Consider the following 15,003-nt stretch of genomic DNA (forward strand, 5'->3'; position numbering starts at 1 on the left):
ATTTCATATATCTACGGTCATTTGTTTTAAAGTTACACCAAAAACCAAAATCGATTTTCTCGAAAACAGATTTTGCGTAAAAATTCCCGTTTTTCCTTAATTTTTCTTTTGTTTTTCACGGCGCGTTTGAAAACTATTGGAAAAATTTTACTTTTGACCCCCCAAAGTACCAACTAGATTCACTTTCCTATCAGAAAAGATACTGTTGAAGAAAATCCAAGCACTTTTACTGTCCTAAAACGTGATGACAGACACAAAAATAAAAAAAAAAACACACATCATTGTAAAATCAATACATTCATCGTTCCACTCAGAATCTAAAATAAAAAACACACATCATTGTAAAATCAATACATTCATCGTTCCACTCAGAATCTAAAAATGTGGGTATGTGGCTCTACTGTTACATTTACATTACATGTAATATTTGGTAAAGGAGTTAATATCCTATGTTTTAAGAATACACACTTAAAACGCTCATAAAAATTCAATTCCACTTTCTTTTAGACATTTTTTTCCTATAAAGGTAGGAAAATTTATGAGAAATCTTGTATTAAATTTTAAAATCTTAGATTTAAATAGAAAAATTTAAGAATTTCTTACTCAAAATAATTTGCTAATTTTGGTGAATTTTACGTATTTTGTCAATATTTCAACTTTAAATGCTTTTAAAAGTTTTATCGTGTATAAAAATGCGAATATAAACAACCAGTGAAAATGTCATGTATTTACACGGTCTTTTTTTTTAGAGTTACACCAAACACCAAAATCAATTTTCTCGAAAACCGATTTTACGTAAAAATTACCGTTTTTCTTTAATTTTGATGTTATTTTTCCCTGCGCTTTTGAAAACTATTGTGAATTTTAAATTTTATCCTACTGAATACCCCAACTAGATTCATCGAACATGATACTGTTGAAGATAACCAAAGCAGTTTTACTGCCCCCAACGGTGATGACAAAAAACACACATCATTGTAAAATCAATACATTCATCGCTCCGCTCAGAATCTAAAACTATATATAGGTAAATTTATTACCTGCTAACAAATTACAGAAATTAATTATGCGGTAAAACTGTCATTGGCTGTTTTATGGTCTTACCCTTTTAACGATCATAGAAATGTTCATACTTCATAAGGCAACTAAGCATACTCGTAGTAGGTATTATTATTTATTAGATTTAAAATATTAAAATTCCATCATGTAAATAATATTTCTAACATAAAATACTATAAATTCTAATTTCGGAAAATTTAAAAATAAATTAATGTAGACCAGAGCTACAGTCTTAATAGCGTATTATTATGTAAAATATCGTAATTCGTTGCCTATATAACTCTATACCCGTGTTGGAAATTTGGAATCATGGCCCAAGGTACAAGATATAAATTGTATCTATGGTGCATTGATACTTTTCAATAGTCCTCAATCCTGATCTCTGTGGGTAGCTGATATCCGTCCTTCAATATTTGTTATCATAAATCACGGTCACGCGCTGGATATAAATGACGGGCAACGAAGCTGACTCTTCGCATGCCCGGACAATGTTCAGTGGTGTATCTGGTACGCTGCTTATTATATTAATATGTGTGCAATACGTCGAGTAAAAGTTTTTAGTTGGTCCAAGAAATATAGCATAAATGCATAGATACACTCCGCTTATATGTATATATAATATATAAGACGTATCTATACGGATAATATTTATCGATAAGTGGTGAATAATAATTATTAACGGTCGTAAAATAGTTTAATATATTATAATAGGTATAACCAATCAATATATGATCACGAGTACTATAGTACCTACCTACATATATATTGAATTTAATTTGAGTTTTTTTACTTTTTAGTATATTTTATTACAATATGTGTTATTAACTTATTATAATGAATACCATATGACCATATTTAACATAACATAATATTATACATGTATTATATACGTATAACCGTACGTAGTATAAAGTGAAACTCATCTTGTATAGTGAAAACCCCGAGAAAGAGCTGGAAAATAGCTATGATAATGACGTGTTGTCGACAGAATTTGTTTGTTGTAAAAGAAATATTTTCAGAGCCACTCGGGACCGCGTGTCCGCGTATAGTGTACACTTTTGGCCATGAATATTTCGTTAATACATTTGACGGGCGGAAGTCCTTTGAATATAATATTATGATTTAAATACACTGAACAGAATTTACAAAGATAAACATGACGTTACAATACTTATAGTTCTACGTCGACATGTATAAAGTAAAAAAACACTTAAATTAAGAATATTTATAAGATTTTATATATTTTATGGATTTATATATACCTATGTCCTATACCTACATAATATATTATGTTGTTCCAAGTTACCAAGCCTTAAAAATTGAATATAATCTTAACTTTAAAATTTAAGTTTAAATAATATTTTTGATTTTATCTATGACTACATACAAAACCATTGCGGCAAAACATACATATTGGACATTTTTATTAATGGAGTAGCTCTGTTCAGGACCTAATTTTTTCATATAACACATAATATTCTAATATAAATAAATAGATGTACAACTGCACATCTGGTGCACCTATTATTCTATGACAAGCAGTGACGGGAAGAGTGCACTCATGCCCGCGACCAAATCATCCATACCACCATTAGTGCAAATAATAGAGACATGAAACTTGAGGGACTAAACCCTCAATCCTACCAAATAAATACCTATTAAGTTAAAGGGGCTGCAGCAGATGAAAAAAAGTGACTTTTAGACCAATAAGCTAGACAAAACTGGAAGAATTTGGTTTGGCAGATTTTAATTTTGAAAACGGATTATGAATTCGATTATGAATCGAGGCGATTTTGAATATTCTTTTTATCAGCTGTGATATCCAAGAATAAAAATATCGAAAAAATATGATACTTTTGTATTTATATTATTCATTATGACACTAACAATAATTGGAATATTCAAAATCGCCTCGACCATTCCCTAGTAAACTTGTTGATCAATCATAATCCATTTTCAAAATTAAAATCTGTCAAACCAAATTCTTCCAGTTTTGTCTAGCTGATTGGTCTAAAATTCACTTTTTTTTCATTTACTGGAGCCCCTTAAGGTTTATTTTATGATACGAAATTAAAATATATTGAAAAACATTATAACAAACAAAATGAATGTTTAGGTTGGTCAAATCTACATTAGTTTTGATTTTTGACAAAACCTGCTGCAGCCCCTTAATACATATTTTATATTTACATTTTTAAATTGAACCCAATAAAAAATTATTGAAAAAACAAAAATTTTGTATTTATAGATAGTGATACAGTATTCAATAATAAAAGATCGGGCGTTAAGAATTGTTGTTCGTAGAAACTAGAAAATTTGGTATGAGGAATGAGGATAATATATGACCAGATCATGTAATATCTCAGGTAGATACTTTACCTATAGTATTATGTGTTTGACATTAATCGTCAGCAACTTTATTTACTTAACAATTATTAATATTAAATAATATATATATAATAGATATAGGTATTGAATGTAAGTTATGCAAATTATGTGAATAACATTTTGTACTGGTATGACGTATGCTAATAAGCTATGGTTGGGATTTATATGTTATACAAAACGATAAAATATGAATTTTATTTTTTTTAAATAATGAAAAATATGCAAAAAAAATTGTTTTGATTCTATCAAATATTAAATAGATTTTACCCAAAAAATTGATCGCAAATAATATAATAAAGTATCATAGCATCAGTTTTGAGAATTCTTCAACAATAATTGTTGTTACATTGAACACCTACAATTTGAACTTGAGGCATTCTTCGAAATTATTTATTTTAATATTTCACTACATGTCACGAACAAAATATAAAATTTTGTATCTACACGGAAAACACATCCACAAGTCAATTAAGATAACATTTTATATTTTATTCGTTGTAACCAACCAAGTCAGTTTATAAATAGTATATGTTTACGACGAATAAAACCATAATTATTGATTTTCATTAAATAAATACAATTTTTTATATAAGTTTTTTCAAATAAACAAATTAAAAACTCTAAATTTGTAATTATATTTTTTGATTAAAATGTGATAAAAATATGGAAAATAAAAACAGTTATATTCTAATTTAATTTGAATAGTTCTATTCAATTAAATAGGTATATAAGCCGAATCGAGGACATAACTAACAACCAATGTATTTGAATTAAAGGGAAAAAAATGGTAATGCATAGAAATATTAGCCCTACTAATAAGTAATAACTTAATATAGTTGCGGACGTGTGTTTTGTAACCAAAATTATGATTTACAAGGGACAAAGGCCTCCTCTCCCTAACAAAATTGGGCAAATGGCCCAACGTATCTATGCTGACCATGGATTGAATTATTACTTTAGTACCAGTACAACAGCTATAATTCAGTATAAACCTAGCTTTTCATAATATTATGTTTAATATATTATTACTTTAAAATGTAAATGGTGCAGAGACCTTTTACATATTTTAATCTAGAAGCAGAAAGAACAAAAAAAAAGCATGTCTAAATAAATTCTTGAAAAATCAATATTAAAGTGTCATCATTGGGTGGCTTCTTTACTCACTTAATTATTTTTTTTTTTGTGTATACAGTTATCTATCTCTTATCATATATACTTATGTCATGTGATACAGATTGTATATTGCGAATTAAAATAAAAAAATTAAAAAATATTATTACCAAATGATATTGTTTATAAATGTTGTAATAATTTTAATTTTTTTTTATATTAAACGTCCGACGAGTAGAATACTTATCTTGACTATACCTTGGATTCCACTAAATACGTCATGTATAAAATATGTCCATTGAAAAATATGGGTTTAAAATCGTTCGAAACTGTAGTCGGTCTTACTTGTAATTATATATTTAGGTACTTAGCCACCAAAGTACAAAAATAAATTGTCATGTTATATACTTATATATTATGTAATAAAAAAATACACACAGAGCGCATATATTAACACTACTTATACATAATCATTATTGTTATTATTAATAATTATTATTTTAACGTCATGCTCACTAGTGATCGGCAGAATCGTAATATAATATTATAATATATGCGTGTGATGTTATATCAGCTCAGCTGCACATGTCTCTCGGAAATTGGCGGAGGTCTCTCGGAAGTTGGCGGCGGTGGCGGCGGCGGCGGCGGCGGTCCGTCGTCAAACGGAGGCGCGAGCACAATAAACACGCGACCGCAGAGAAATTGACGGGATCCGTGCAGAAGAACGCGCGCACAACCGCGAGTGACGTGCGGGTGACCTAGCCGGGCAATTTGTTTTCAAAACGTCTTCACCTGAGTGTGCCGAGTAACCCGGTGGGAGCAGGAACGCGCGATTATTGTCACATGCCGCTGCCGGCACTTTCCTCGGTGACATTATAATATTATTATTGTTGTTACTTATATTATTATTATTAATATGTGTCGTGTCCCGCAGACGCTCTTTATTGCGCGTCATCTCCGACGACACTCACTCGCGGATAATTCCGTTCAATTTGGTCCAATCAGTTTATGGCCACGCAGAAACACACTCGAATTCAAGGTCGTTTTATGTTCGCACATCGTTTGTATATTATCAAATTTATAATAATATACAGTACAGTAATAATATTATATTATACTAAATATCATATACTTAATATAATATTCATACCCTATATGACATGGTTATTATAATGTCCGTCCGTGGTCCATATACGTATAATATTACAATATTTTGTGTTTTGTGTATTAATAATATAGTATGCATTTTATATCCGGATTCCGGACACAGCGCGTAGACTTGTCATTTTCTTGTATTGCTGTATACCTACAAACAACAGTTAAAGACTGCGCGAGATGCTCAAAATTGTGAACATCGGAAGTTCTATGGACGTTCTATGGAACTCGAAACCACTTCTGAATTATACATTTTTGAAAATAAAAATTGAATAAAAATATGGTCCGGTAAAATGAATTTATTCCAATAAATACAAAAATAATGAAAACATTGTATGTTCTTTTTTTTTAATTAGCTAATTTTTTTTGAAATTTAGGTTTAAAGTCGGGATGGATGGGCTTAGAGTTTATTCGGAAAGAATATCGTTTATACGCCTGCTTGTTAGATAAGTTTTTTGACGGTTGAGCATCATTAATATTTAACCCCACGGGTAAAAATCTTTTCAAATTAAAATACTTAAATATCTAATTAAATAATTGTATTTTAATAATTATTTTCACGACATAAGTAATATTTATAACTTGGTATTAGATTTTATAAACGCAAATAATGACCAACTATCAAATCTATATAACTAAGATAATTACATATTATTTTTATAGTTTTTCTATTTGTTTTTATAACAATAGCAAATAGCGATGATCAAATGGTTTGTATAAAAAAGGTCATTCGTAACAATAGATTTATGCGCAATAACTTCCTACGTACTAGTTGGATAGTACATAATACGTATCTAATACCTATCGTCTATGGGTATGGGTATTTGAATATTTATATTCCTAAGCTATTAAACTACGTCATGTAACAGGTGCCGATTAAAATCAATATCTTCTTGTGATTTAATAAAATGTATTATAATAATTAACTATTATTTATTTTTTATATGAATTGGATGCATCATTATTATTATACAATAATTATTGAGATGGTGAAATGATGGAATAGTGAGGTAAAAAGCAATCATAGATCAATCAATAGGTACGAATGAACGATGGTAATAAAACATTAATACTTACCTAATTTATTGGGGGAAATGTGAATTAAGTCTTTGTATTATATATAAATGGATGTTGGTCTGCTATCAGTCTGTAATTAATATTTAATAGACTCGAACTGAGTCGAACCCGTTTTCAATAAAAGTTAAATCAATAGATTTCTTGAAACTTGGAGGGTATTTATATAGCCTATTTTTTTCAACCCCAGTTTCTGGTAGCAAAATACTTAGTTAATACTTAAAGGGGGGGGGGGGGGTTAAATGTTAAAAGTAGAAAATTCCCATGACTTTTTTTAAATAACTGTGAAAAACTAATAAAAAACATTAGTTTTTGATAAGATAAAATTTATTTTTGTTGTTTTAAAAAAAAATTGTTTTAAATTTTCACCTAACATTTATAATATAATACAATATGCAATGATTTGGTCAAAAATTAGTTCAAGTTCAACTTATAGAAAAATAAACTACTTTTATACGCTATAGCAATATAAATCTTCATAAAATATCCTTAGAAATACAGACTGACACACAATGTCCGCACTCAGAATCATTTGTTGTACCTACATTGAATATATAGGTAGAATAATTTATCATTGAACTCAAATTTAACACAGTGACCTACTCAATGACGTACATTGAACTCCATAGACTTTGTACTCATAGTCCAGCCCTGTAAATTAAAATCAGTTTTATGATAAAAGGCGCTGGTGATACAATAAGCTTATATTATAATATATACCTATGTATAATAGTTACTTAGTCGTGTCCTCTATCTCGGCTCACGACGCATGATGATTTTACGTTAGTAATTAGGTAGGGCCAGTCAATGAGTATAATATAAGGTCTTAAGTCTTAAAACATATCTACTAAACAGAAAAACGAGTTTCTTGGTTTTTGAAATTTAAATCTTACCTTTAGGCGTAATTTTTCAAGTTATTGTAGGTAATACAGAAGGATAAAACATCATGTCTTTAAAGCACGCTTAAAGATAAAATGATTGACATAATACTGAAATACGCGATTAGTAGTCTTCTACTTATAGTATAGTAAACAGCTGGTCATCAAGGTCTGATTGGGGTGGAAACACTGGAAACGTTGCCAGAATAAAGCTATATTTCCTATTGGTCACAATAAAACAAAATTCCTAACAAAAAATGTCCATGTACAATAATTTGTAGCTTTATACCTTTTGACAATGTGAGGGAATCGAGATGAGTGATATGTAGATAAGATTTTTATGTTATTTACATTACATTAATCGTTAGTTATATATCGATGTGTTTGTCCAAAATTCTTAAATTTGAATTTATTTACTGCGTATTATTTATTATTTATTTGGAAGTTTGAGGTACACTGATTCGATGTACCATTTGGCGTTTTCTTCTATTCGGTACTTTCTATTTTATTATTTATAATTAACGATCTACTGGCATGTCAGATCAAAAGATATAAGATTTATTTTTGCAATGTAAAACATATATGTAGTTTAATATATTCCAATGATTATAATATGGGTTATTATGTTTAATATAATATCTATATGACTATATTATATAGTAGATTAACTTTGTAGTATAAAAAAATAAAATCGTATTGACATAATAAATATATGTATTAATTATTATACATAGTAAATAATAAATACTAAATATTATATTAAAAATTAAATATTTATAATTTTATATAAGACAGCATACTATAATATTATATGCTATATAAGTACTATACAAAAGAAAACCAACTTATACTACTTTCTACTTGCAGTGAAATAGAATAAAAGATGAAATGATACATGGGTGCAAGAAGTTGAAATTTTTCAAAAGTATGTATTTACTTCATGTATATCTACTCTTAAAGTGACTTGAAAAATTGAAAAGTGGAAATCATTAATCATTATTCATTATAGAATAAATCGTATATTTTGAAGTATCAGCTTAACAAAAATTATATAAATTATTATTTATAACGTCAGTAGGTTTTATTTATATATTATGAAGATGCTGTTATACCGACCTGTTTACGCCTCTCCCGTCGCAGCGGGAATACGGAATAAACAACTTGCTTCGTATTTCCGAGTATGGGGTAGATATAACTATATAAGTAAGTACCTAACAACATAAGTACACGTAAAACCAGCCACGTCCATCGGGTAATTCCCAGAAATTTTTTCCCAATATTTAGCACGTTGCGATACATTATAGCAACATGTCTAAAACGTATTGGCAACATTTGCAAGATTTTGGTTTACCATACTATTCAAACTTAAATAACTTGTTTGTGACAGTATCGTATTCGTAAGGGTAGGAACTAGGAATCAATGGGCAATAAATTTAAAACATCTTCCGAAAACTCTATTGAATTTTTAAACAATGACTATAAGGACTAGCGTTAACATATAAATATAAATATAAAATATAAATCAATCTTAAAAATCTTAGAACCTGAAATTCTTCAAGTTTATGCGCAAAATTTTGATTGACGTGTCTTCAGCTATATTTCAGAACTAAACAAAATAATTATTAAATAACTTTACCTCGTCGTCATTGTCCATTAAATAGGTGGTGCTGAGAAAGTGAAAAGTAAGAAGTGTACCCGAGAATAAGTATAACGAGGAACTGAGAAGTGTACCTCGTCATTGAGTAGGTCACTGTACGACAGCGCTGTTACGCTGTGCTTGTAGGTACCTACCTACCTATTTGAATTTAATGATATTTCATTGTATACGAAAAACAATTTTGAGTGGTGAATGGCAGTGTGTCAGCTTCTATTTCTAAGAATATTTTATATTATAATATAAGACTTAAAGTAATTTAGCTAAGTTTATAATTAATTATTTTTTTAGATATTGAGTGGAGCATTGATTTTACAAAGTGTTCATGTCTGTCATCACTATTTGGAGCAGTGAAATCATGCTTTGATTTTCAACTTTTATGGTTAGCAAATTATAGAATGGTACTTTGGAAGGTCAAAAGTAATAAGTCCGTGGAATGTACCTGAAAATGCATGTTTTATAAAATCGATTTTTTCAAATATTAGTTTTGCTTAAAAATTCTCATATTTATTTTAAGTTTCTCCCCATCCCCACATTAATATATTCTGTAACGGAGCCCTGCCACCACTTAAATGTGTTTGAAAAATAAGCTAGAACTCCTCCATGAAAATATCCTAAATACGCCACTGGACCAAAAATCATAGAGAGTGTCAGAAACTCGCCACAACACCGGTCAAATGTTTTTTAACATTCCTTGCTGTCTTTACCGTCATCGCTCACAACTACACTGTCTAGCCGTTGATTTGCTTGCTCGTCATGGCCGTCATCACGCGCAAGAGCAAACGCCACCCGCAGAGCCCTTGTCCACTGGGGCCAGCCACGAGAACGTTTTAACCAGTGGCCCACATACTTATCATGTCGACCACTGCACCCATTATGCCATGGCGTACTCTCTCCCTCCCCACACTTATGTAGCTATGTCTGTTGTCTGATGTTTTTGTTATTATTTACTAAATTGTTTTATTATTTATAACCATTGTGATTGAATTTTGACCATCGACTCTAACTATAATAATATATAGATTGTTACCTAATATAGGTACAACGTATTTTTTGTTATTGTTTATTCGTAATGTCAAGTGTTGCTTGCCAAACAAACAATGGCTGAATGACCCCATGTACTGCAGTTATTAATAACTTAAGACAGGATTCAGTATTTCAGTGGGTTCACAAACAAACAAAAAGATAATATGCTTTGGAAGGTTTGGCCGAGGTCAATTCCAAAAATATTTACAAGGATATACCTGCAGGAACGACGTTTAAAATTAATCATTTTTTATTTGCTTAATCGTTATATTTTATTTATGAATTCGATTTTATCTTAAGTGATAAAAATACTAAATCATATAATATTGAGTTTAATTTTTTTTTTTTGTCACGTCTGCACCGAAAGTTTGGTTTTTGATAGTGGTGGAAGTGTTGGAAAGCGTCCTTTTTCCGTCCAGCAGGCGATAAAGTGGGAATCCCTAAAAGTGCCGGGCGGTAAAGTGGAAATCCCCAAAAGTGCTGCGCGCACATTTGGAAAACGTAAACTTACAAAACATAAACTTTTGGTTACATCTGATAATCATATTATAACCTCCATGCGTGACGCATAAAATAAATAAAACCAAATCGTTTCTTTCATGAAATATTGTTGTCGTATAATTATAGTCTAGTTGTTGCATAGATCCCTGCATTACCTTTGCTGTGATCGATGAATGCAGAGACGTGACAAAAAATAATATGTGTGGCTCGTGCGGAAAGGCAATTTCAGTCTTGGGTGAAATGCGGCCCTCGCCTGCAGCCTTCACCTGCCGCTCGTGTCGCACACGTCGCCCGCGACTGACATAGCTCACTTCCCGCCTTTTCCACACAATAATATACTATTTAAATGTCATTATAATTTTGACAGAGCTAATTTTAAGATAAAGTGGGACTTCAAGGATGGCAGCAATTATTTGGATCGATGTGAATATAATCACTTAATCTATATTTTTTTAATTAATTAATATTTTAACATTTATTTTAAATTACTAAAAAACTGATAAAATACCAAATATATTTTACACTGAATAATCAAATTTAATATAAAGTTACACATAACAAATCCATACTGAGCGAAAGTGGTAGGTGTATTAACCGTGACGTATTTACCGATTGGCCGTTAAGAAAATTCGCCGACACACCATTTGACGACATCCGACACGCAGACATATTATGTTTAGTTCAAAATGAATTATACTTTAAAATTTAAAAGTATAATTTTTGTACTGTTTTAAATTAATTTAAATTATTTTAAATAATTTAAGCCCAACCAGAGGCAAATGTCTATGAGTTGAACCCTGGGCAGTGAGCACGCCCTGTACCAACTTAGTTTTTAGTTTTAAAAATTCAAATAATCGTTGCAGTAGGTATTGGGTAAATAATATAAGATCTTAATTTACACAGAATTTCGAATAATTAAGATATATAAGATATATAAGATATTCGGTTACGTTATTAGTGCACTTATATAGTTATATACATGTAAAAAGTTAGCGATAAAAATGTCTTATTATTTTTCGAACTACTATCAAGTTTCGGTCATGGACTAAGATATATTTTAGTCCGTGGTTCCGGTTTCTGAGTATTATTAATTATTATCACGGACTAAGATATAGATACAGATAAGATATTTTAGTTCATTTAAATTCAATATGTATATAATATGTTATTACGTTTGTGAATAGTTAGCCCCACGCTCCCACCAACTAGTCCGATCGACTCCAAACTGGTGTCAATATTTTGCAAACGAACTACAAATAAATGAAAATTGGGTTTCGCAATTCGCAAATTAATACGAACACCGAAAAAAATTTTTCGTTTAGTGTGGCTAAATTCACTCAAAAACGTAATTGCACTGTGATAAATTATCAAATACGTACCTAGTCCATAAATTCTACAATTATTTCGTCATCTGTTGGTCGAATTGCCATCAACTCGTCTGTAAAGCAAATAGCAATCGATAATTTCAGTCGAACTCTTTACGGTCATGTAGCGGTGCACACGAATTGCGTACTAAGCCATGTAAACGAACCTTTTTAAACGAATTGCGTCCTGGACATATTTCGTGTTACTTTTCCACTTATCATTTTTTTTAGTGGTTTCCAAATTTATTTTTAATTTTGATAATATTTTTAATTTTTTTAACAAAAATAATAATTAATTAAATATTTATTATAAACATAATATTATTATATGAAAACTAGCTTTTATAGTGGTTTGTACTTTTATAGATATTTAAAAAAAAAATATTACGAACTATACGGACTTACTTTCCAATCAATATGTAACTATGGATCATAAGCGAAACACTATATAATATAACATCGTTCATAGCATGTACAACACCACAGTGATATAGGTGCTCGATTAAGGAGGCTGGAGCGTGATTCATTTTCGGTCGAAACATAGCTCATGACTTCAATCACTACGCCCAATATAATGTTCTGATATTAATTTTGAAAGCAGATTTGAATTCATCACTAGATTATCTATGCTTCGACAATTTCATTTTTCTGATTTTTTTTTTTTCTTATAAATTTACTAACAAAAAGAGTAAAAATAGATCAAATTCATAATTAAAATTTAAATACATTGATATATAATATGAAAAATGTATGACAGTTAAAGCATAGTAAATTTAGAGGAGAATTCAAATCTACTTTCAAAATTTAAATCGGAACATCCTACTGAGGGTAGTGATTGTAGTCACTGGCAGTATTTTTAAAAAAAAAAATGTTTGTAATTTTATAAAGTAATATAGACAGTGACATAATATTGTGCATGCACGTAGGTAAAATTACATATCCGGTCACAATTATAGTATGATGCCCCTATACAACGTGATCAGTACCATAGAAAATATTTATCGGTACTACGAATTACACACAATAATGTTCATTTACTTTCAACACATTCACAAGACCCATATAAACTGAAATATAAAATGCCTATTTTTTACTCCTTAGAATGGATGACGCTCTAGCCTCCTTAAACGTATGTTATTATATTTACAAATAGTAACAGGGTAATCGTAAACCATCGGTGTAGGGTAAACGATACTTTTCGAAGAACTATCCGATAGATTGAACTTGTAGTAAGCGAATCTACCGAAAAAATTTAAAGCGCCAAGGATAGGCAACCAAATTTGCATGCACAATTAACGCTTTCGACAGCGACGTATGACAGCGCCTACTTTTAATATATAGGCAATTCAAAGCTGATGATGTTGCAGTGATAACCGTATAGGTACGCTCAATTCTTATTGACTATAGTCAATCACGATTATACAGCAGAGACGAGAGGTAATATAATAAGTATCAAATAAATAAGTACTCACCAAATTTTATTGTAAGCGATGTATGATTTATTGGAAGTCGTTGCATAAATGATCTGCAAATTCATTATCCGTGAAACCAGAGAAAAATACAACGATTATTGTGCCATCTTACCACGATATCTTTAATCGTGCATCTTACTGATGACGACAATCATAAAAAGTGTAACGTATATATAATGTAAAACGAAAAAACGGGAGCCGTTTTAATAGCGAGCGTACCCAGAACACGAACGAACAATAATACGGATTATGTTTAGGGTATGTAGACAAATCGTAAAAAGAGAAACAAAATATAATATAAATTATGGCGTTATTTACATTTATTTAGCAAAGACATTAGAATTACTTTTGTATGGAGTGGATCATGTGTATAATACGAAGGAAGAGAGGGTGAATTATGGGGAGAAAAGAGTTGTCCACTTTAGGGTTGCTTCAATGCGATTCAAAAGGGTATTTAGTTCTTCATACTTTAGCCGTTGGAGCCCAAACGTTCGATGCAATAAGGTTTTTCTAATCTTACACCAGCTCTCTAAAGTCCTCCAAAGTGAGGTGCGGAAGGAGGGTTTAAGCGCCAGCTAATATTACGAGACATTAGATAGGTATGACATTTGTCATGAAACTCTTTGGATTGCGTACATTTATCGACAGATTTGAATAGCTTTTCTGCGCCCACAAAATTTGTTCCATAGTCACTATGCGTTTGTTCAATCGGCCCTCATCTTGAAATGAAGTGACAGAAAGCCACCAAGAAAGTTTCTGAAGATAAGTCCGAAGCTAATTTCAAATGTATGTCGTTATACACACAAAAAGGCAGATATAGGCCTGAATTGGCACATTTCGGCGAGTCGTGGAAGACTTTAACATTATTGAACCTGCATAATACACGCCAGTTATCATGAATAGCTTCACATATTATTGTAAGCAACATTTTGACACATCTCCCATAAATGGTTGTGGATTGCGATGGCGAGTAATGTAGCACGCTATGCAGAGCGTTAGTCGAGATCTAATGACTTGATGACTTTATTGATTATCCAATATTGTTGTGAAATGATTGTTTGCAGTGTGGTGACCCCTGCATGTCTGTGTTGTTTATAGAAATCATCAATGAGTACCTCCGTCAGTCAATGAGACGTGGGAAAAGAATCGGATGCTTCTGTTCATATGGGATTTCAGCATGCTTCAAGCAACCACCAACATGAATGATCCAATGGTCATAAAAAAGGACTGATATTTCGTATAATTTGTAACCGCAATTGGTTTTTATAATAGACATTTTAAGTTCAAATTTGAATGAAATATTTGGTACTTAAACAAATAAT

The 15,003-nt window shown here is 30.6% G+C and overlaps 1 protein-coding gene across 1 annotated transcript in view; it reads right to left on the reverse strand.

Annotated features, from left to right (window-relative positions):
- Window positions 1-5,317, reverse strand: part of LOC100161697 (organic cation transporter protein) — a 30,371-nt gene extending 25,054 nt beyond the window's left edge. The window contains exon 1 of the mRNA XM_001944683.5: window positions 5,074-5,317. Within this exon, the coding sequence (XP_001944718.2) occupies window position 5,074 (1 nt within the window). The 5' untranslated portion in view covers window positions 5,075-5,317. The remainder of the gene's footprint in view (window positions 1-5,073) is intronic.
- Between the last annotated feature and the right edge of the window lie 9,686 nt (window positions 5,318-15,003).

Source organism: Acyrthosiphon pisum, chromosome A2 (genome assembly GCF_005508785.2).
Source record: "Acyrthosiphon pisum isolate AL4f chromosome A2, pea_aphid_22Mar2018_4r6ur, whole genome shotgun sequence".
Taxonomy (NCBI): Eukaryota; Metazoa; Arthropoda; class Insecta; order Hemiptera; family Aphididae; genus Acyrthosiphon; species Acyrthosiphon pisum.